General features: G+C 44.0%; 1 protein-coding gene across 22 annotated transcripts in view; it reads right to left on the minus strand.

The window, feature by feature from the left end:
* The window catches only part of RIMS1 (regulating synaptic membrane exocytosis 1), a 306,557-nt gene extending 282,632 nt beyond the window's left edge, over positions 1-23,925 (minus strand). For 13 of the 22 annotated variants that reach the window (XM_071444802.1, XM_071444874.1, XM_071444813.1 and 10 more), the window contains exon 1: positions 23,350-23,922. In XM_071444802.1, coding sequence (XP_071300903.1) covers positions 23,350-23,513 — 164 coding nt within the window. In that variant the 5' untranslated portion in view covers positions 23,514-23,922. Of the gene's footprint in view, positions 1-23,349 lie in introns of all 22 variants that reach the window. The other 9 variants (XM_071444977.1, XM_071444896.1, XM_071444890.1 and 6 more) reach the window with 3 other exon arrangements.
* Positions 23,926-25,065: the final 1,140 nt, after the last annotated feature.

Below are 25,065 nucleotides of genomic sequence, written 5' to 3' on the forward strand. Positions count from 1 at the left end.
TCATATACAAAGACTATCACTGGCTATGAGAAAAGAATTTTTGCAGGCACCGCTGCTTAAACTTCTGAGCCACAGGTTAAACTGCTGAAAGCATACCACTCATTAGGGCCTATGGCTTCTAAAACAGCCACTAATTTTTCAGTAGCTTCCTGTACTTCAGGGCATAGAAGACTGAAACAGCTATTCTTGGAAAGAAAATTGTATTTTGGAGAATGCATTTTATTATACACTAAACCAGGGTTTGATTAAGGGCCAAATAAGGCCTAGAAAGTAGAGAAACTATTCATTCTAATACAATTTGAATTTTACATTTTAATACAGCTTTACATTAAGAAGCAAGGCCCACAGAAAAAGAATGTTAAAAAAACCAGAAGAGCCCTTTGAGGAACTATTTTAGTTTTCCTTTTTAAGCAGACAAAAAAAAAAAACTTCATATTAAATGTCTCATGAAGAAGTGTGGCCTTGGTTTCAAGCTTTCAGTGAACTAAAACAATAGAGAAAATTAACAAGATGTCAACAGTATTTTTTAAATCTCTCTTGTTAAAGTTGGAGAAGCACTAATTCTTAGTGTTATCTGCAGATCCTGTGTGGCTAAAAAAAGTTTTAAAATTACCTCTTTTCTGTATATTGATTAAGTTTTTATATATAAAAGTCTGCAAAAAAGGTTTGCAATAACGCTCTTTAATATTTTTTGGATGATTTAAAAATTAACTTATATTAAAAAAATAAAAACTTGTGCTTATAGAGGAACTGAACAAAGGACTCCATTATCAGAAGAACTACAAGGCCACCTTGACAAGCATAGAAAACTGCTTTTTGGATTACATTTTTCTGAAGGCAGAGCCCCAAAATGCAAACTCATGACTACTCCACCAGTGCAGTAGGGATTTCCATTCAAAAAATCAGCAGATATTGCCACTTCTTACAGTAAGGGCTTGAGTGACATTAAAAATATGAACTAAAAGCAAATAAAGTATCATGGCATATAGGATCAAGTCTGCACAATCATGTACGAAACAGGAACTTACCTTTAGAGGAATAAATAGTGCAAATCTGCATTGTTTAAACAATTCAAAGATGGCCAAAGAGCAGTACATGGATCAGCACTGGTTGTCCCCTGTACTCAGCCCTGGTGAGGCCACACCTTCAGTCCTGTGCCCAGTTTTGGGCCCCTCACTGGACACTGAGATGCTGGAGAATGTCCAGAGAAGGGCAATGGAGCTGGTGAAGGGTCTGGAGCACCAGTCCTGTGAGGAGCAGCTGAGGGAGCTGGGGATGTTTAGCCTGGAGAAAAGGAGGCTCAGGGGAGCTCTTCTGGCTCCCTACAACTGCCTGAAAGGAGGCTGCAGCCAGGGGGAGGTCGGCCTCTCCTGGGTAACAAGCAATAGGAGAAGAGGAAGTGGTCTCAAGATGTGTTGGGAGAGGTTTACATTGGATATTAGGAATGACTTCTTCATGGAAAGGGTTATCAAGCATTGGGCCAGACTTCCCAGGGAAGTGGAGTCACCATCTCAAGAGATATTGAACAGATGCGCGATAGATGTGGGACTTAGGGACAGGGTTTAGTGATGGACTCGGCAGTGTTGGGTTAGGCTGGACTCAATGATCTCAAAGGCCTTCTCCAATCCCAAAAACAAATAGAGTTTTGTTAAACATGCTGCCAGCTCATGAAGGGAACAATATTCCCTGTCATCAAACACCAAAGCATGACATTTCAACAAGAAATGTTGGTCACTAGCAGTTTCAAATGTGCATGCAGTCTCAAATAACTTCACAATATGTAGGGAACCCACCTATTAAATCCACACCATGGGACCTTTGCCTCTTTGGGTACGTCACTGAGCTGCATGGCTGACTTTGGACAGAAAATGCAAGTGGAGAGATTCAAGGATGTTCCCAGCAACACATTTTGGTAAATGACAAAATTGTGTCTAGGTGGAAGATGTGTTACCTAACTGAATTAGGTAACTGAGTTAACTACCTCAAACCTCTGAGTTTAAAAGCAGCAAACTTGAACCTTTCCCATGAGCTCAAAGTGTTGAACTTGCTGTTAAACTACCATTGCAAAATAGCAATCCCTAGTACTATGTATCATATACAAGAGATTTATATCTTTATTTGCCACAATTATTTGTATTCATATCTGATTCTTAAGAAATTATCACCCTGAGCAAAGCATAAGGCTTCACTATCCAGGAGGTAGCAGGCCAGATAGAATCCCAGACAGTCTTGTATTCTGGTACAGAGGGTGAAGTCAGATCCAGCTGCAGACATCAACAAAGCTGTTTATCTGGATTTTTTATTGTTATTGCTTTGTCTTGCAGCAGAGAGCTCTGAAACCTCCACTGAGACCATGGATTCTTGGGACCAACGACTAGAGATTATCCAAACACACAGAAAAGGAGTGACATTGAGACAAGAAACAATCGCAAGAAAGAAGATGGACAACTGAAAGGAAGAGAAAAGCATTATCTCAATGTGACAAAAGCAGACCTGAGGTATAGGCAGACTCCCAACTTCCCCAGAGTGGAAGCACACAAAAGTTAATTGTATCTCAAGTCTCTGTCCAATAACTTAACATCCAGACTGATTCTTTCTTAAAGTGAAATCAAGAAGTATGAATCTCAGAGTAGCACTACCAGAACAATGACAAATTTTCTGGATAACAATGACTGATAATTGCTCCTGCCACTTGTTATAGGATTACTAGAAGTCTTACAGCTACAGTTATACCCAGCATCACAGCAGCACAGTGCACCTCTGCAAAAAAATCAGACACTCTGATTATAATTTCTGGCAAACAAGCAGCTGAATTAGCAAAAGCCCATCACTGTTAGCACTTCTGGCTAAACCCTACCATCTAAGTTCAACCAAAAGTACTGAAGACATGGGAAACAACCCATTAAATTGTCTGAAAGTGACCCCTCCAGAAGTGCTGGATCCCAGCATGCAATCCGATTGTTGCCTATCATCAGTTGTGATAGACAACTCAATATCAAGGGTTACTACCTTTCAGGTGTCTCACATAAATTAAATTATAGAAAAAATTGGTTTTGGAAGATTAGTATCATTAATTACCCTGCTCTCATGATGAATGACCATCCTGATGGACATCGGTGACAAGTCCTGTCCATCAGGTGTCTGTACTGGGACCAGTGTTACTTAATGCCTTCATTAATGACAGGAACAAAGGGATCGAGTGCACCCTCAGCACATTTGCAGATGACACCAAGCTGAATGGTGGGGCTGACACACCTGAAGGACAGGAGAGCATCCAGAGGGACCTGGACAAGCTCAAGAATTGGGCCTGCAGGAATCTCATGTGGTTCAACAAGATCAAGTGCAAGGTGCTGCACCTGGGCCAGGGCAATCCCTGGTACCAATCCAGTCTGGGGAAGGAACAGACCTAGGGCAGATCTGCTGAGAAGGTCAATCACTACTACTCCATGTGTTGCTGCTGGAGAAGAAGCTGGACCTGACCCAGCAAAGTGGGCTTGCAGCCCTGAAAGCCAGTTGTATCCTGGGCTGCATCCAAAGCAGCGTGGCCAGCAGGGCCAGGGAGGTGATCCTGCCCCTCTCCTCTGCTCTGTGAGACCCCACCTCACTGCTGCCTCCAGCTCTGGGGTCCCCAGCACAGAAAGGACCTGTTGGAGCAGCTCTAAAGGAGAGCCACCAAGTAAATTGGAGGGATGGAGCACCTCTCCTGTGTGGAAAGGCTGGAAGAATTGGGACTGTTCAGCCTGGAAAAGAGCAGGGTGATCTAACTGCAGCCTTCCACTACCTAAAGGGAGCCTACAAGAAAGCTGGAGATGGACTTATAAGAGCAAGGGGGAATGGTTTAAACAGAAAGAGGGCAGGTTTAGATGAGATAATATAAGAAATTCTTTGCTTTGAGGGTGGTAAGGGACTAGAACAGGTTGCCCAGAGAAGTTTTGGATGCCCCATCCCTGGAAGTATTCACAGCCAGGTTGAATGGGGCCTTAGAGCAACCTGGTCCAGTGGAAGGTGTTCCTGTCCATGGCAGAGGGCTTGGAACTTGATGGTCTTTAAAGTGCATTCCAACCCATTTTATGTTTCTATGATTCTCTGATTCCAAGATATGTGAGTGATCATAGCATCACTACCATATTCTGACTTCTTGAAATTACAAATTCAAAATTAGTAGACACATGTTGGTACAGGAGCAAGATATCACTGATAAACCAGGTAGCTGATGTCAAGTTTTGTTTCTATGAAAATGTTTATTCTGTAATTTGGGAAAGAAATACAAAACTGTCAGTCCCAAGCTACAACATATTGCAGATTTGAAATACCCATCTCTTTCCTCCTTTTCTTAATACAACCCCAAGGTATCCTAGGTTCCTCAACCTTCTTTCCAACTTAACTTGTGTCTCCCTGCCTCTCCCTCTTCTTTTTCTTTTTTCTTTTCTTTTCTTTTCTTTTCTTTTCTTTTCTTTTCTTTTCTTTTCTTTTCTTTTCTTTTCTTTTCTTTTCTCTTTTTTCTTTTCTCTTTTCTTTTTTCTTTTCCTGTCCTTTTTTTTTTTAGTCTAATGAATATCCCACATTCAGGAGCAGGGGGGTTTTTCTGGGGGTGAGCTGCTGCTTCTGCAAGTGCACACTTGTGCTCAGCAACACTCTGTGAACAGTATCATTTGCTTGTGTAGCTGTGAAGACATGATTGCATCTATTTCAGTTTGAGATTTCATTGTGCGTGCCTTTATAAAGCACACTGAGGCAGACACCTGTTTCATATTAAAGTCCACATCCTATAATCCTTAAGGTCATTCAGAACAACCAAAACTGAAGTTTAGTCCAAGACTGTGTCCTGCTGTCATGCCTCCCAAATATAGCACTGATACACTTCCTTGCTTCTTCACATCCATCTTCTGGCTGCCAAGATACAAGATAACACTACTAACTTATCTCTTTCTCATCACTTTGGAAAACTCATTACTTTCTCCAACATCAAAAAAAGAAAGAGCTAGACCAGCCCAGGAGAGTCAAGGCTTAGTTATGTGTTAATCACAGTATTGCATGGCAATCTTTAATTGTGAAAATAAGATTCATAGTGTAGCCAAATGGGAGTTTCTACACTGGAGGGGAAAAGGCAATAGAGAGCTGGAAATGGTCCTCCCCCCATTCCATCTGTTTCAGAGGATGGATCACACAGTGCAGGATCAAGGCAGAGACTTCTGTGTTACCTCTACAGGACTCACATGCTCTCTCCACTCCTTTTCCATTGTACCCCAGGGGAGAATCCAGAGAGGAACAGCCAGACATTCCAGGTGGTGGGATCAGTGCTAGAAGTGGCCAACCAGGCCCATGACACCAAAGCAGCAGTAAAAGAAGACTGCCTTAAAGCATGCTTCCTCATCCCAAATGACACTATGCAGCCTATGAGCTTATGCACCTGTGTGGTTTAAATTAAAAGCTGGAGCCAAGTTTTCTAATGCTAACTCCCATATATGATAGACATATGCACAGCCACACACACACCAGGAAGACCTGCACACACTGCCTGGGGACCAAGGAGTTATCCCTACACACCAGAGTGTGGTACTGGGGAAGAAATACAGAAAAGTGCCAAGGAGTTTTCCCAGCCAAGAGCAGCTGCTGATTTAGCAAAGCAGGGACCTTTACACATTCTGATTAGGGTTTCTACTGTACAGTGAACTCTTTGGCCCCCATTATTCACCCTTCTCCTCACCTGCTAAGGCTTTAGATGTACTTGCCTCAAATGTCAACATCCTCTACTCCTTTTTCTTTCCATTTAATCAGTTCTTTTTAGCTCCATTCTTCACCTACCCAAATAAGCAGAGATGGCACCTTTAATTAAAGACAAAAACACACAAACACACACCATTCCCTCAGGCACTGAGCCTGCACAGATTAATATGTACATGCACATAACCTCCAATATGTCAGGCTGGAGATGACAAGGCTGGACAGACGCAGGGGACATGGCACCCTGCCTATAAACCCTGAGACTAACAAAACAGATCTACTTTCTTTAAATCTCATCTCACTCCTCTCTGCTTACTCTGTTAGGAAGGTAATCTCCTGGTTCAGAGCATTTCTATGAACTCCATCATACAGCTCCTGTGGTAACAGGGGTCTTTCCTAAACAGAGGGGGAATTCTTCTTATGAGTAAAAAGATTAAAGCAAATTCCAAGTACTCAAAGTCAATTCTGGAGCTTCAAAAAAGATCCAAAATTCTGAGACTGAATTAACATAGCAAATTGCTTTGAAAAATAATAATGTGGATTACTACCATCAGGTTAGGAACTCTAAGATGTGGTTGAGCTTTCGTTTCCAAGTCCTCTGCTACAAACAAGCAGAGGACTTGGTAATAAAAGCTAACCAACCTTTTTTTTTAAATCAGACCATATCTCTTACATGGATCTATCTTTTAGTGAGAAGGTACGGGGCAGCCAAAGAGTAGTCAGATAATACTATGAAATTATTATTTTCTGGGAATGTTGAATTCAAATGAACTGAGTTGTGCACTTCCTTCTTCAGTCAAACTACCCTGTGTTTCCGGATGCTCTTGCTGTACCACCTGAGCCTGCTGAGATCTGTGAAAGCAGCTCTGCCAATCCTCAAGTGTCTGAACCTAATGACTCAGACCCTTCTCTTCACAGTCTTGAGGCTGGCTTACACTCTGAGGATTTCTAAACCTTTGTGTTTTCTACTTGCCTTCTAATTTATTTATTATCACACTGAAAATAAATGTTCACCTCCTTCTGATTTGTGCGCTTAACCATCTCCAGTTCAAGCCCAAAGGGAAACAGACACATAAATAAGCAAGTTCCAGGTCTGCTACCAGAGGATCCATCACTTTTCATTACCCAGTTCTCAGTGTGAAGAAGTGCTATTTTACGCTTGTTCTGTACTAGACCTATAGTCAGCTGCAGCACTCACAGCCTACTTCCAGACTCCCATCCCAGCTAATTCCAGCCTTCTCCTAACATCTTGCTCCCGTCATATATTCCTCCTCTTCTGATCCCCACAGCACTGCCTGTAATGGGCTCTGAGTCCAACTTCTTGTGCCTTAAGGGATGGGTACTTTCTTATAGTTTCCCCCTTACTTGTGTCCTTTCCCCTTTCCTGCTGTCCCTCACAATGCCATGACTGCACTCTCATCCTCTCTCTTCATTTCTTTTCTCCCATAGCAACTAAGCAACCACAGCTTTTCTAGTGAATAGCCTTGCCAGCACAAGGCAAAATGCTGACTATTTTGCAGACTTTTCTCATTATTCTAGTGGTTACCTTCTGAGGGCATTTACAACACTTTAGCTAACATGAAGCTTACATTTAATGTAATAAAATAAAATAAAGATGTTATCAAAGAATCTCAGCTTCACTGATGGCAGTTTATGATAATTTACATTCAAAAGGTACTGCTTCTCGTGGAAGGAATGTGCTCTAGCCTCAACAGCCATAATACTATTTGAGAAATGAAAGATTCCCAAAGGAAAGATAGTGATCTCAAAAGTTATGCAGGAGGGATCTGAAGAAAGTGGCACACTGCTGCACAGGTCTGAAAACCCAGTCAGAATCATTGACTGATCTGGAACCTTTGCCACTGCTGTTTGTGTCCAGCAATGAAACACAAAGGGTCTGGGAACCACTTCCACTTGAGGAAATACCCAGGATGGGTTCAAGGGAGCTCCCTGTTGGTCAGCTCCAGAATCCAACACCAGCTTCCAGACTCCCTCCACTCCCTCCTGCCCACAGCTACAAAACCTGGTTTACAATAGCAACCAGCTTCCCACCCAATCCTCACTCCTAAAGTCAAGGAGTAGTACCATCGGACATATCAAATACCAGCTGTGTTTGGACAACCAAATCCCCTCCTGGGAAACAACAGCACAGCTTCAGTGCTGTCACCACACACCCAGGACAGTGCAGACATACCCTCTGCCATGACTGCACAGTGCTTTGTATCTCTGAACACTCACTGCAGTTCATCCTCTCAGCAATTTTTATGAACTGAGCATGACATTTGCACTGAACAACACTGCATTTTCCTTACAATTTTCTAGGAAGCTCACCTTAAACAGAAATGTAATTTATTATGTTAAGAATGGCTCCTTAACTCAGCTTGATTTGGCTAAGATTTTATTTTATTAAGAATATGATTATAATGCCTGGAATGAGGAAAAACTGCACATGTTCCTAAAATATTACAGATTGAACTCTGATGTCAGAGTCTATGTCTATGTAATAAGTCAGAAATAGATGTAATAAATATCCATGTAACCACCGTGATTTAAACATCTGTAAGGTAAGTAAAGTTGAAAGCCTTAATGAAAAATACAGTATGAGATAAAGAATCATATATTATAACTTTATAAACTGTTATGAATTCAGCTGGGAAGAACCATAATACTATAGGGCATGATTTGAACTGTCTTCTAGAGAACAAACTCTAGCAGTACTTTTCAGGCTTCCAACATAAAACAAAACATATTTTGGGAACTAATAAAAATAGGATGCTGACAGCCCTGACATGCAGCTCTCCTAAGGATATTTTGCTAACAAATAAGAAAGACTTTACTTCACAGTATAAAAAACTTGCAGACTGTTAGATTCTGAAAAAATATGGAACTGCATTGGGTTTGTGTGGCAAGGTTTTGGTAGCTGGGGATCTACAGAGTGACTCCTGTGAGAAGTTGCTCAAAGTCTTCCCCATGTCCAACAGAGCCAATGCCAGCTGCCTTCCAAGATGGACCCACCACTCGCCAAGGCCAAGCCCATCAGTGTCAGTGTTAGTGCTGCTGGGATAATCATGGAATCATAAATGCATTAAGGTTGGAAAAGACCTCCAAGACCACTGAGTCCAACCTTACACCAAATATCACTCTGTCAATTAAACCCTACCACTAAGTGCCACACCCAGTCCTTTCTTGTACACTTCCAGGGACAACAACTCAACCACTTCCCTGGGCAGCTCACTCCAATGCTTAACCACCCTTTGCATGAAGAAATTCTTCCTGATGTCCAGCCTGAACTTCCCGTGGTACAGCTTGACACAATCTCCTCCTGTCGCTGATTGCCCAGGAGGAGAGCCTGACCCCCACCTTGCTGCAAACTTCTTTCAGGCAGATTTAGAGAGAGATAAGATCACCCTTGATCCTCCTTTCCTCCAGGCTGAACACTCCAGATCCTTCACCAGCTCTGTTGCCCTTCTCTGGACTCAATCTAGCACCTTAATGTCCCTCTTGTAGTGAGTGGCCCAGAACTGGACACAGGACTCAAGGTGTGGCCTCACCAGTGCCAAGTACAGGAATACAATCACTGCCCTGGCCCTGCTGGCCACACTATTGCTGATACAGGCCAGGATGCCATTGGCTTTCTTGGCCACCTGGGCACACGCTGGCTCATGTTCAGCCACTGTCACCCAGCAGCTCCAGGTCCTTTTCCCTGAATTGCTTTACAGCCACTCTGCCCCCAGCCTGTAGCACAGCCTGGGGCTGTTGTGACCCAAGAGCAGGACCCAGCTCCTGGCCTCATGTTGAGCCTCCTACAGTAGGCTCTGGCCCATGGATCCAGCCTGTCCAGATCCTTCCTGCCCTCCAGCAGATCAGCACACCCACCCACCTTGGCATTGGCTGTAAACTTACTGAGGGTGCACTCAATCTCCTCATCCAGATAAACACATTAAACAGGACTGGCCCCAATACTGAGTCCTGGAGAACACCGCTAGTGACCAGCCATCAGCTGGATGTGACTCCATTCCCCACAACTCTCTGAGCCCGGCCCCTGCCAATTTTAACCCAGTTAAGAGGTCACCTGTCTAAGCCATGGGCTTAGACAGACATTAGCTAATGTCCTCTGCCATTTTCTCCAGACGAAGTCAGTGTCAATGGCTTTACTGAAGTCCATGTAGACTACATCCACATTCTTTCCTTCATCCACTAGGCAGGTCACCTGGTCATTAAAGGAGACCAGGTTGGTCATGCAGGACCTGCCTTTCCTAATCCCAGGCTGGCGGGGCCTGATCCCCTGGTTGTCCTACATGCACTGCATGATGGCACTCAAGATGATCTCTTCCACACTGGAGCAGGGGAAGACTGTGAGGAGTTCTCCCCTGAAAAAGAAGGAATGGCAGAGACAACATGTGATAAACTGACTGCAGCCCCCATTTCCCATCCCTATGCTGCTCTGAGGGAGAAGATAGAGAAAATCAGGAGTAAAGTTGAGCCCAGTAAGAAGGGAAGAGTGGGGGAAGGTGTTTTAAGATTTGGTTTTATTTATCATTATCCTACTCTGATTCTGACTGGCAGTAAGTTAAATTAATTTCCTCAAGCTGAGTCTGTTTTGCACATGACAGTAACTGCTCAGTGATCTCCCCTCGCCCTTATCTGGGCCCATGAGCCTTTCATTATATTTTCTCTCCCCTGCCCACCTGAGGAAGGGAGCAACAGAGCAGCTTTGGTAACCACCCAGCATCCAGCCACAGTGAACCCAGCAGAGCACACAGCAATAAAAGCGTTCCTGTACTCTCTGTAGCCTCAACTTTAGCCTGGAGGAAAATGTACTTTTCCTTCAGGGAAAACACTTTTAATTTTCTTGTTCATTCAGTTCTTGGCCTCTGACAAAGGAGTCAAAAGGGTGGCAGTTGCCAAAGTCACTTATTGATTTTCTTGGTTTATTTATGAATTCCAGACATACAAGTGCCTGTCTTCGAATTTTAACACCTGGTATTTCACACCATTAAGTATATTGCCAGGAGGACTACTTCCTTTCCACCCCTGCAACTTCCACATAACTAGTGAGCTGCCCTCACAGAAAGTTCATCAAACTTTGGCTTTCATAGAAAGCTTTCAAATTTAGGTCTTCTTCACTAGAGCTGTATGTGAAAGTTACCTGCCTTTTCTACTTTAAATAAGGCTTTCTTTGGTGGTCTTAGTCTACCAGTACACGGGAAAAAAAGCTTTGTATTAAGATGAAATGTAATAGAAAGCAAAGATAAAAGTAAAAAGGTACAATATGAGATCAACGGGAAGTTTCAAGGCTAATCCCAGTACAATGCATTGCAGTAATCTAAACAGAATGAGACAAAAACCATGAATCACTCTGTCCAGGTCTTGGTTTCAGAGAAATATGGCAAACACTTATATGCAGGCAGAAAAAAACACACAAACATAAATGTTTCAGGGATACAGCTGAAAGCACTCCCAAACTACAAACCCTGTAAAAAACTAAGAGGGCAAACCCCTTTATAACAAGGAGCATTCCTGTTGCTGCTGTTCTCCTCAAGGCTCTTCCCTCATATTGTTCATGTCATTAATTTTACTTTACATCACCAAAATCTCAGGTTTTTCCCTTTGATCCCATACAGAGCAAAAACCAAGAAAGAATCAGATCACCTTGGCTGAATGAAAGATATAGCATTGTCTCACCATCCTTGTAACCAGAACTCCTCAGCTCCTTTTCTACATGAGCTGCTTAAACCTGGTCAGACAGGGACAAGCTCAGAATTTGAAACAGGCCCACCAGAAAAAGGGAGGTTACAAGTGAACAAACCTGTATATTCCTGAACTGACCAGTTGACTCCCAAGAACTAGAAAGAACTTGATAGAACTTGAGTGGATAATTGTTTGAAAAATACCTTTTTAAGGGGTGGCGTTTTGTTTTAAGTTAATGAAGAAAGATATAAAAACCCTTTGCAAGATAAATGATGAAAATATTTTGCTTGAAAAAGTGAGAGCTTTTTAATTTAAAAACAACAATCAATATAATATCATTTAAAAACACAAAATACAAGAATCAAAATATATTAGTGAGGTTCTATATTCTTAGAATAGATTTCTCATCAAAAAATCAATATCTAATTTTGCTCTGAAATACAAGAAAAATGTACTGTGCATTTAATCTCATAAGGAATTTACACACTTTTTACATATACACTAGCAGAATCAATTGATATAATTCTGCAATTTCCACCTTTGAGTAAATACAGCTCCTTTCTGTGAGAATATTGAAAAACAGCTTCTTGGAGAAACAAAAGGAAAACAATATACACTATCAGACTGCAGGAAGTTAGGGGTATGCAGAACACAAAATAATTTAAAAATACAGATACACTTCCAAACAGTGATAAATAAAGTGGGGTGTTTTTTTGTTTGTTTGGGGTTTAAGTTTGTTTGGTCTTCTTTTAATTTTTTTTTCAGAAAAGCAGGTAGCCATGCCTTGGTTTCACTTCTCTTAGGTTTACTTTCTATGTAAGGTTTGGAGTGTAACTGAACAATTACTGGAAGCATTTGAGTAAAATGTGCTTCAGTCTGCAAAACACAAGATTTACACAGGGGTATCCCATTTCAACAGACTGAAGAACTCTTTGGTTTTACTTCAGTTAACAGATGTGCTTCCAGTGAGACTTGTTCTAGTCAGAGAGTCACCACAGTTATTCAAACTCAGCAGAGACACAGGACCACAGAAATATGTTTTGCTGGTCCATTGTAGCAACAGTCTCACTCGTCCTTAAGATACGACTGCAAGAAAATTGTCCAATTTTCAGCTTTTTAACAACTTTCACCAACGTACTCCACATGTTTACAGCAACACTAAGCAACATAATGTTGCAATTAAAGTCCATGAAGCAACTTGTACATATTTCTGAATAGTTCTATATTCTTAGGCACAAGCACATATACACATATAAAACTTCTTTTAATTCTCATCCATAAAATGCAAACCCATTACCCTGACACTTTGCAGGTAGCATCCTGGGCCAAAATCAATAGAGTTAACCTAGGGCCCTCATAAATTCTGTCCTTTCTTCTAAACTGCCTCAGCTCATGCTCCATGTGCTCCATCAAACAGCTGCCTTCCTGTTCCATGTCTATAGCTAAAAACACATGACCAGCAGAACACTAAACTGTACAGCTGAAGTTTGTCATGCAATGTCAAACTTTCTGCAATAAATAACAGTACCAAGGAGACTTACCACTAAAATTAACTAAAATACTTATAGCTTTTTCACATTATTTTACTGCTCAAGCTTTCATTTTTCATATACATCTGTGCAGTATCATTTAATCAGTACAAAATTTATTCTCCTGATGTCAAATGTCAAAATGATTCTAAAGTTAAGACTACAAATAGGCAAAAGTGCAATTACTTTACTTTGAATATAACTTCATATACAAGGGTAATTAAAAATGTAGAGAATAAGGAATATAAATTAAAAAATACTCTGCTTTCTTAGAATTTGCAAGTGCTAAAGAAATTGTGCAAAGAAACTGATGAGAAAGCTCAGACAGTTATTATATGTGGTTTTGCATAAATCTTGATGCTTTTTCCCAGACCAATGGAATCATTAAAAGAAAATAGTTACACTAAAAAATCATGGCACAAAACACAAGTAAACATATTCAATCATTCAGCTCCCAGACTGGCCTTTCTTACATAAACTGCTTCATTGTAATTTCTTGCGAAATCCTATTAGTAAATATTTAATCTTTAACATGATTAATAACCACAGATGTAAGCAGTTCACAGTGAAAACTCTGGATAGTTTGTATAGTGTAGGACCACAGATTTTCTAAGTATCTGGAAAGAGAATACAGAATGATGTATCAATGGAACGATTGCATCATCCTAGTTTATGGATATGATTTTAAACCCTTCACAATATATTCAAAGACTTTAAAATTAATATATATTTTACAAAAATGCAGGCAAAATCTTCATGAGCAGTGGCTACAAGATTCTTAGTGCTCGCTAGGCTCACAGTCCAAAGAAAGTTCAAAAAAATGTATGCCCTTTTATTAGACCAGCTAGAATAAGATGTAGACAGAGTTTTGGATACATAAAGACTTTGATCAATTCAGAGTATGCAGAATTGGTAACTTAGAGAAACACTTGAGAAGACACTTCACACTTAGGTCGTTCAAGCGTGTGAAGACTTCCATTAGCAATTTTCAGAATAAACAGAGTGCTCTGCTTCTTGCTAAAAGTAGTACCCTTTTTCCCTGCAATATAATAGTACTTACACTAAAATAATGTTGTTGGGCTGCTCTCCTTTCATGACCAATGTCCCAGTAAATTTCACATAATGAAGTTTGAAAAGTAACTCTCAATTAAGGATCTTCAAATAACTGTATTCTGAAACAAGGCATTTAAACAAGCATTCTAGAAATTCACGAGAAGTTAGTGTTTATCTAAAGCCCAAAATACACAGAAAATTATTTTTTGGTTACACCTCAGATCCTCAATATTTGAAACAGTTAATTTGCTAAATCCACCACAGTCATCACTAAGAAGTGTAGCTCTATCTGCTGGGCTCATCCCTGATCAAAAAGCAACTCTCAGGGCAAATACTGATCTTCAGTGACTCCAGGAGGCCTTAAAATAGGAAAGACAGATGAAAACATTAGGAGATTTCTAACACTATGTTTTTATTACAAATATCTGAAAAAACTCCATATACAGACAGGTACATTCCCTTATCTTCAATAGTATGAACAGTGCTTACCATAGGCAAAGTGTACAAAGTCCTAACTTTGAAAATGAGACACACAAAATGTGAAGAAACTCTGAAATTTTTACCTAAATAGGTGTTCTAAATCAATCCAGAACTGTCTGGAAAAAGCTACTCATCATGCTGTGTCTCTTCATGCCTCTGAAGTGGCAACTGTATGAATGGTTTTGTGTGTTATTATTCTGAAAATTGCAACTAGCTCTTCTTGCCTCTGTAACAGTGCCAGAAAATATATTTGGAACATGGCTTTCTTGCTTAAAAGTCTCTGGACATAAGTATCTGACATGCAATCAAATTTTGAAGATGATTACTTCAGTTCTAAGTACAAAGAACTACAACGCTATCCTATCAATTGTCTTATCTAAGAAACCATTAAATCAGGCTCATAGTTGTATTATTTTCTGCTGCTGCTGCTTGTTGTGAATATCAAAAGTAAGTCTGACTGAAATTTACTGTCTAGATTCCCAAACTAAGCTACACTATAAACACTGCATAATATTTTACCGTATCTGTGAAGTATAAAATAAGGGACAAAACAACAATAATTCTTGACAGATGTAGATATCTGATAAGGTATCTGCGTCCTTACAGATCTACTACCTGGATTTGACTGAGGCAAATCATACAGAGGTGTAAATCTGGTGAGGTGTAAATAATTTCAGTAATTGTAAATTTATGCAAGTATTTTCAAAAAGCAGAATGATACTACTCACTCTGTGTTTGTAACTGATGACATAAGATTTTTTTACATGTTTTATTATTGCTGGGAACTGAATTCAGACTATAGGCATGCAAGCTTTTTCCCCTAAAACATAATTGCATGCTAACATCTATTAATTAAAACTGATAGGCCCAGGGGAGTAGACAAATGCAGCAGCCACCAGTGGATAGAGCGAAGGAGAAGGTAAAATGAGCTGGAAATTATAATTGGCTCTAACTATTGGCAACCCAAAACAGAATTTCAGTTTTGTCATTTTCCACCTTCAATAATGCCTGCATTTCAACAAGCTTGAATACAGGGGCAGCAGTATTTTTAAATAGCCTTTTCTTAAGGCATTAATCTCAAGTCTTAAAATGCTTAGTAACCACTTGATGAAGGAAGCACACTACGTCTTTGTGAGATGCTTTCCTACCCAAGGATGCAAAAGATTCTTTGTATGAGTCTTCAGAAATAAAAGGGTATTGACAAGACTGAGAATTTCAAATCTCTCTTAATGCTGTTCTCCCTCTGCTATCTTCCAGAAAAATAAACATCAGGATAGTACCCTCCCCCTCTAAGAAGAAGCCTTTTCTACATAATTCCTTTTAAGATAAGGTTTATAACAACTCTGTACTTTTAGAAGTTCCTGCCCAGAGATCATGTTTTTTTCACAGAGTCTTTGTCTTCACCCTTCTGCAGGGCACAGATAATGCCCTGAATTTGAAGAATGACAGACTTCTTAGTTAGAAAGTACTTCTGCAATGTCAGACAAAGCTGGCAATGAAGCTCTGGCAGAATCTTGCATCAAGTGGAGAATCATGTGGGAAGACGCATGCGCAGCAATAACGCCCTGTGCATTCCAATAAAACCACTTCAACTGGGGCCAGGAAAGAGCTCTGGACAACAGTTTGCACCTCAGACATTCCGAAAGCTCAACATTTGCCCATCTGAAGCCTGTGTCTTAAAGATGGTAGGGATGCTTATTGCTGTCTGTCATCCCCTATCACCTCCCATTCTTCTGTAGCTTTTAAGAAATGCCTATCAATCTGCTATTGTCTGCTGACAGTCTCCTGCTCCTCCTCAGCAGTGAGATGCTGCCCAGTAGATCAGTCAATGACTGCCTCATAATTGCCTTGCTAGTGACTGTGTTCAATTCTGAGTATGTTTTGAATCCTCAGTCTCCTTAGAAAAATGAGTCCACCCTCAAGTGAAAAAATCACTATGAATTCTCTGAAATACCCTCAAAGTCATGAAAACACTCCTTGCAATTCTGAGGTCACCACAAGTTGTCTTCTTGATAAAAACACATTTATGGCCATACCTGCCCTCTCAGACTGATGAAAACCTGAGGCTTCAAATGTTGTTAAATGTCTTCTGATGCTTCCATTGGCCAAAAGGCCACTACAGTTTCTGCACTGTTCAAATTCTCTCTTGTCCTCTCTGAGCAAAGGCCTTGGGCAGTAAAGAGGAAAGGGTGAGGAGCAGTGACCAAGGCAATCCTTCCTCTGAATGATTTGAGAATATGTTTAGATACTGGTCTCTCTTGTAAGCCTGAAAACATCCAGCATAAGTCTTGCACAAGGAGAAAAATCCCAGGGGCCCAACCAGCTGGAAAGAAGAGAGAGAAGCACAGAAGCAACTGAGAATTCCTGGTCAACACCAAGCTGAACATGAGCCAGCAACACACACTTCCAGCAAAGGAGGCCAATGCCATCCTGGGCTGCCCTGGAAAAGCATCATCAGCAGACTGAAAGTGATGATCTTTGCTTTCTGCCACATCTGGATGATAAATCTACTTCTGGGCTCCTCAGTATAAGAAAGACATGCTGGAGCCAGTGCAGCAAGGAGCTATAAATACAGACAAGGGATGGGAGCACATCACAATGAGGAAAGGCTGAGAGAGCGGGGCTGTCCAGCCTGAGGAAAGACTATCCAGAATACTTTTTACACGTGTAAATTCCTAGTGGGGAGGACTAAAGCAGACAGAGCCAAACTCTTCCCAGACTTGCCCAGCAACTGGACGAGAAGCAATGGACACAAACTGAAACCTGGAAAGTTCCATCTGAATTATTACTGTGAAGGTAGCTGAACACTGGAAAAGACTGTCCAGAGAGTTTGTGGAGTCTCCATCCTTGGAGACACTCCAAAACCACCTGCACTTGGTCCTGGGCTACCTGCTGCAGGTGGCCCTGCACTCAGTAGGGGGCTGTATCAGACAATCTCCAGAAGTAAAATCGTTTCATGGTGGATTTGTACACTCGGGTGTCAGGATCAGAGTTGGCACTGCCAGGAAGAGGTGCAAGGTAATATTTGAACAGTCTTTCTGGGTGATTTGAGGAGCTTAAAATACCCATGCACACAGTAAGCAACCTGCACTCTGCTCCGTACAACACCATAGGGTCTGAAACATGGCAGTTCCAAACTGCTTTAAGTACAAAGGAAGAAATAAAGGCTCTCAAGCAGAAGCCTCCATTCCTCCTGCTCCACTGCAGGGAAAGTGAGATTCATGCAGCCATGGAAAGAATAAATAAGAGCGAGGCTGAATCAGAGGAGAGAGTCTTGGTATTGTTTATCTATTTCATCCTTCAATTCCTTGGTGCCAAATGCACAACCAGTTCTCAGAACTCTCAATTCCTCCATTGTTTCTCAGTGGAATTAAAGATAGGCTTTCGACCTTTCAATCTAAAGATAAGATAAAGCCAGACTTCCGCAAGATGGCCCCTTCACTCTCACTTTTATTTCTGGAAAGTGGCCCAGTTTCAACAGAGAGGAAGAATGATCCTACTTCTTCCTTCCCTGCTGTTTATGGAAGGGCAATTACTACCAGGGACTTACAGCATCCAGGCTAAGAAGGTCTTGGAACCATACTTCCTCCTGTTGCCCATGGGTACTGTACAAAATGAGGACGGCACCCCCTTTGAGCAGTATTCAATGTTTTCTGACATGTTAGGTGTGGTCCAAGAGCTAGAAAGGGACAAGGAAAGACACCATCTCCAGAAAACTGCTTGAGAGCACAAGCCTCCTGGTCATTGGTTAATCTTCAGTTACACAGTAGTGCAGGCTGGAAGTTTCCAGGTGCCCCAAGGGAATTACAGAGAAGTTACTTTGCAAACCCTGAAACAGATATTCTCACCAACTGCAAGTGATCAGGATTTGGCAGCCCTGAAAGATGAGCAGCTGCAATATCCCTATTGATTCTAGAGATCTGACTTTTATTAAAATTATGCTTGTGTACCACACTAGGTGGTCAAAATAGGGTATTAGCATCAATTTTCCCCTAATTATTAACTGATATGAAAAATCCTGAGATAACTTTTAAAATGGGAAGATTTCAAGTATGTGCTACCCCTCTACTGAAGCTACTCAATTAGAGTTACAAAACTACTAAATTACTAAACTCCTGTGTCTTAGTTAATTTTCGTACTACTGCATCAGACAACAATCTCACAGCCTTCTTATGTCCCATCAGAAGCTTAGTAAGAGCTTTTATCCCCTCTTAAGTTTGCTCCAGCAAATGAATGCCACGGTAACTAGGAACCACTTCCTAATTACTGGCCAAAATTTGAACAGAACTGGAACTCAACTAGCTGTGTTCTCAGCTGCCATAGTTTCCACTTAGTACTTGCCTAACCCAATGAGCTAAGGCACACAACTACATATAAGCAAACTTCATCTTAAGTACACACATATATATAATTCTGTGATTTCTCTGTGATTGCAGTTTGCTGTATATATCTGTGTTTTTTTCAGTTCAAGGCACCTTATACCCACAAGCAAAATAGTTGTCTCAGGCTATCTAGTGCTTAAATGTACACTCTAAATCTTCAAACATTTTTTTCTTTCAATTTTACACACACACACACTTTTGCAAATGATGGTTTGTTTTGCTCTTCAGTCTCATTGAAAACTTACCCTTTCATGCTTCTTCACAATTTTTTAGTCACATCAGTCACCTGTTGGGCAATATCTGGACTACAGGCTAGACATCAGCCACTCAACATGAAACTCCTCCCTTCCAGCTACAGGAGTATCTCCCAAGTAAAACAGGAAAAAATGCCTCCCATGTGAATTAGTCTGCAAGAGGAGGCCATTTTACTACTGTTCTATGCAAACATTTATTCATACAAAGAAAGCGAAAGCTTGGGTGTCTAAGGCCAAGTACCATTAAAAGAGATAATAGAGACTATAGTCTTCAGAGATATGCACAAAACCTAGCAAAGTCAGTGTGAAACAGGGAAACAAGAGTGGATGAGAGTTGAGCATACCATGTTAAAACCCCATCTACCCAATGGACTGCTCTGCATGCAGTTTTCAAAGGTGTGGCAAATAGGAAAGTGATGCTCTCCTGAAGCTCCAAGATGAGATAGAGGAGGAACTGCTTCCTACTCCCAGACTGTGAGACTGCACTGAAGAAGTTTCAGTTTCTACTTAGTGCCTGGCAAGCATCTAAGTGTTTATGTGGATTTGAGTCTTTGGTGCCATGCAACAGACTAGGATCACAGTTCACTGAATGAAGGCATGGACATGGTCCCAGGAATACCTGGTGACACTGACCCTGTTACAGAAGGAATGCAGGACTTGCCTTTGAATGTGAAGGCAATTTCAAGGCAATCAGTTAATGGCAAAGTGTTCCTCAAGCCAAGGAACACCTGTTTGTAAATCATGCCAAAGAAGGAGCTCTCACAACAGCCCAAACTGCTCAACACATTACTCCATGGTATTCAACAAGTCGTAGGACAGAGCAAAGAGTTCCCCTTCCACAAACACCACCCACAGCAGTGTGAAATCTGGTATCAGAAGTGTGCGGGGAAGACAAGGTCCCTGCCGCTGACCAGGTGTGCCTAGAAAAAGCAAGCCACTGTGGCCAGTATAAGATGTACATCTTTATCCTAGGGGGATGACAAGCTCTGTTAGCCCCACACAGCTGAAGGAAACTCAGCAGACCAGCAACTGACAGACAGGGCAGTTCCTGGAAAGGAGTGAGCAGGTGGTCTCAGAGGGAAGGATGTGTTTGCAATGCTCCAGTGCAGGCAGTGAAAGCAGCTGAGTGCCCACAGTCCTGCGCCCTGTAGGGCGCCCTGCTCGCGGCTGGCACGCTGCAGTACGCGCTGATGTCAGCATGAACTGGCAGAGAGGGCTTACAAGGAGGCTTTTAGCTCAGTCAGAAACAGGGATCAGGAAGACAGAGAGGTACAGACCCAAAGGAGAGGGACACAGCCTCTTTACCGATCACCCTAGCTGCTTCCACTTCTCCTGAAATCCATATAGTCCACTCACACAAGCACTTCAAATTCCCCTGGATCCACAATTTTATAACCAGTCTATGAAGAATATAGTCATTTAACCACTATTTCTTCCTATTGTTTTCTGCTATGGGGAGCGCTGGAAAGGAAAATTACAAGTACTGTTTTAGAAACTTTCATTGCTATCAGGACATCCAGAACAGGAGAGAAATGCTGCACCCTTTTTAGCCCTTATGATTCATGAGACAGCACATATCCGGCCTCTGATCAGCTCAGGATTGAAGGTAGCCTAGTTTGCAGCACTGATTCTCAGCTTCACTTTCAGGGAAAATTACAGATTTGCATGTGGGTGTTACAGATGGAAACATTTCTCCACCAGGTGGTTTTAATGAAAACTGGTGGCAGTTTTGTTGAGACGTTTGGATAATCAGAAAATCTTTTAACAAAGATAATAGGAAGAGGTGGTGGTGATATCTGACTTTTATAATATAGCTGTGTCATCTGATAGCACCACTGTATATTTGTAACAACTCATTATAAAATTATGGAAGCAAATTCTTGTCAAAAGTCCAGTCTTAAAAAGAGTTACTCCATGGAAAGGTGTGTAAAACTCTCTAAGAGTTGAATCATAACCCATTAAAAAATATATGCTGTGACTTGATTTTTACAAACTAACAATATAGCTAAAGTGAGTATACAGGTTTATAAGTTTTCCAATGTATTTTCCCTTCATTTCTGGCTCTTTAAATAAAGACAGAAATCTATTTAAAATCACAATTTCTCAGGCCAATAGAGAGTACACATTTTCATTATTTGAAATAACTTTTGTAGGGAAATAGACTTTGAAATTTGGGTATTACAAACCTTTGAAAATAATATAAAGTAATTTCTAGTTGAATTCACAAAGCACCATTTTTGCCCTCTTCTAAAAATTTTATTTTAAGTGTCCTAAGTTCATTTAGTGAAACTGCTGAAGATTCCCATAATCTCATAGGAAAGGAAGTATCAGTCCAGAATTCAGAAACATCAATGCAAAAGAAAAAAAAAGGAAAGAAAAAAAAAATAAAAAGAAGAAAGAAAAAGAAAAAAAGGGGAGAGCTAAAAAGGAGGAAAATTTATTCTCTACCCAGTGTTAACAAGAATAGGGCTGAGAAAATACCATCTCTACAAATGGAAAGCCGCTGTAAGATTTATAGTATCCCTCTACAACATCATTACAGAACCAGTAATCTTCTTCATGGAATAAAAGCTAAATATTTGTAGAGAAGTAGCTGTGCTGAAGGACGAGGAACAGGATACATATAGTTTAGAGCCTTTGAGCTGCTCCTTTATTTAATTTTTTTCCGATGAATAGAAACTGAGGAGGGATCCTTCACTCACGTTTCCCCAGAGTGACTAACACAATGCATTCCCACAGAACATTTCTCATTCCAATCACCCCACCTCCAAGGGTAGCCACACCCCAAGCACAATGAACTGCAACAGCAAACTGAACTCTTCGTCTTGAACTGAGATCCAAGCACCACAGTCCCGGACAGCTCCCAGCCAGTACAGCGCGGGCAGCTGGGCCTCAGCACCCACCATTGCACGGATCTCTAGTAGCCCCTGTACAAATTCAGAGTCAAGAACGGATAGGAAGGGACAGGGACAACACTGTACTAAAACGCTGTCCCAGCTTCACCACGCACAGCCGAAGTCGGGAGCCTGCGGGGGTTGGGTCCCCAGCCGTGGGGACGCGCTGGCACCCGCATGGCTCAAGTGGGTATTTCCGATGCAGCCCAAAGAAACACCCAGATCACGTCACCCCTTCAGCGCATCCCTTCCGAGCACAGGTGCACGCAAGCAGGCGGCAGTGAGGTAAGGATACACCTCCTGTGGCACGGAGGGTCTGCGTGGCGTCAGAGGCTCCAGTCACCTCTCCCACCACCTCCCGCCCGGAGCGAGCAGGCCTGACGGGCTGTCACAAGAGGAGGAACCGTCATTCTCCTCCACAGGCCACGACTCCAATCTGTTTATTCTCATCACTCGCAGTAGGCGATTCAGCAACGTTACGTTTGAAGCCTCCGACTGACGGAGGAGGCTAAAAAATGTGATCACATGCGATGCTTGGCAGGGACGAGGGGGTGAGGGAAAAGGTTCAAAAGAGGCTGTGAGGATCTGGTTTCCAAACATGGCACCTACCCACACCCCGCGTTCCCCGCACCCCTCCCCGTGCCGCCGGCAGCGGGATAAACCCACTCCCCCGCCGTCCCGCCACCACGCACGCCCGCCCGCCCGCTGGAATGAGCAGTGCGACTAATTCCATCTATTTCCTAATTGCGGACGCCCTGCTGCCCCACAGTGCGGTGCTGCCCGCCCTGGAGCCGGCAGCGGGCGGGCCGGGGCCGGCGGCACGGGCGGGCGGAGCGGGGGCCGGGGGTGTGCCGGGCGGGGGCAGCCGCCCCGGCCCCGCGGCGGGCGGCAGCGGGGGCCGAGCCAGGCGGGGGCAGCACGGCCGCCGCGGAGGCTCCCGCACGGAGGGAAACCCCACCCAGCGGCCCCTCCTGGCAGAGGCGGGGTTTTGGGGACCCCAAAGGAATCCCACCTCGCCCCTCACCCCCGTGTCGGGGTTTCCGCCCGCCCTGTGCCGCCGGCTCCCTCGGGGCGGGGAGGGCCGCCGTCCCGCTCCGTCCCGCCGTGCCGGGCTCCCCCGGCGGTGCTGCCTCGGGAGGAGCTGCCCGGGGTGGGGGAGGAGGAAGTTACGGGCCGGGAGCGGAGCGGGTCCGGGGCTCCGCGGCGCCAGCCCCGCCGCGCAGGGCGAAGCCGGCCGGCTCCGGGCACCGGCCGGCTCCCGCTGTGGCAGCGCCCGCTCCGCCCGCCGGCGATCGGTGCATGAATGAGTGCCTGAATGAATGAATGACTAGCGTCTGCTTACTTGAGCATGGCCTCTTCTTTTTCTTCCTCCTCTTTCTGCCGGTCCATCACTGCCATGATGATGTTCCTCTCCTCCTCTGTCAGGTGGCTCAGGTCGGGCAGCTCCTGCATCGGGGGGGGCACCGTGGGCGGGCGAGGGCCGCGGGGCCCCACCGAAGAAGACATTTTCTTGCCGCCTCTCCCTTACACCTTCTACCTTTGCACGGCGAACCCAGCCAGCCTCTCCTCCGCCCCCTTCACAGGGTAGTCCTCCGAGCAGCGGCAGCCGGCAGCTCTCTGGCAGCAGCGGAGGAGGCGGAGACCCAGCCTTTCATGGTTGCTTGCATCCACCCCGGCCCGGTGCTGCCGCTGCTCGCTCCCTTTGTTTCCGCGGCTTCGGGGAGCTCAGGGGCTGCCGCGCCGCCGCCCGCAGCCCATCCTCCCGGAGGTGGGCGTGCGGCGCGGGGGTGCGGTGGCGCGGAGGGCTCCGGATCGCCGCCGGCGGGCTGCGTGCGGGAGCGGGGGGGCGGTGCGCGCCGCCGGCCGGCCGGGAAGGGCGGGTGCTGCCTCCGCGATGCTCCGCCGCTGCGAGCCTGGCGCTGGAGGAGGGAGCGAGCGAGAGAGGGAGGGAGGGGAGCTCGGTGCCGGTGAGGCGGAGTCCGAGGCGCGGCGCCGCTGCCTCTGCCCCTGCCCGCGCCGGGCACCCGGGCCGGCCGCGCCTCTCTCTCCCCGCCGCTCCCCGGGCTGGCCCAGCGGCCACACGGCCGCGGCGCTGGCCCCGGAACCGCCGCCCTCCTCACGTCCTCCTCCAGGTTTCCTCACCGCAGGTGCTCGCCCCGGTTCCCGCCAGGGCTGCAGGCTCGCCCGAGGCAGGGCCACCCGTGGGAGGCGGGTGCGGGTTTGCTGCGGGGCTGGCCGGGGCGCCGGGAAGCCTCGGGCTCCCAGTGCTGCCGGCGCTCCCTCGGGCGTGAGCCGTGCTGGCCCCAGCTGCAGCCCTCTTGCCTTCTGCCAGCGCTGTCACCGCTCGACCCTGCCTTCCTCAGAGTCCCACGCTTCAGCACTTTCTTCATACGCTTCTTAAATCCCGTCAGTGCCACCCATGCCATGGTCTACACACTCATCCCATGCGGGTGACAAGTGCTCTTATGGATCAGACCCATTTTTTAACTACTTTGACCCACCAAAACTGGCAACGAAACATGTCATGGTGCCGACTGCTTAACTGAGGAATTAGCGCACAGTGAAACAAAACGTCATGTCCAGAAATCGCTTCCCTGCCAGTTTCTGGTCTACTAGCTCTGAGTAACTTCATTTTGAGGAGCTGGTAATGAATGCAACAGCTTTTCTCTACAGGAGATCATCCCATGTAATCCACTGGCCAAAAGCTCATGCCTCTAGCTCTGAAGTGTCCTCCAGTCACACATGTGCCTGTCAGTGAATGAAATCATTCAGGCTACTTAGAAATGCAAACTTAAAATACAGAGAACACTGCACTTTCAGGTAAAATGTGAGCTACTGCTAACAGATGCTGATACTTAAAACCTCTCAGTTGTGCTTCTGCTGAGGTCACAGCATGGAAACAGCTCTGGTTTCTAGAGAGATCATCTGATGAGCACAAACCAAAAAGAAAAAAAATCTATGCTGGCAGTGTTCAATGCTTCTTTCTGCCAAATTTGCCAGGTTTAGAATAGGAAGAGGGACCAGATTTCTCCCAGCCACACTAACACCTCTCACACAA

The sequence above is a fragment of the Agelaius tricolor genome, unplaced genomic scaffold (genome assembly GCF_023055355.1).
Source record: "Agelaius tricolor isolate 1412-34295 unplaced genomic scaffold, bAgeTri1.0.p SCAF_1, whole genome shotgun sequence".
NCBI classification, from domain to species: domain Eukaryota; kingdom Metazoa; phylum Chordata; class Aves; order Passeriformes; family Icteridae; genus Agelaius; species Agelaius tricolor.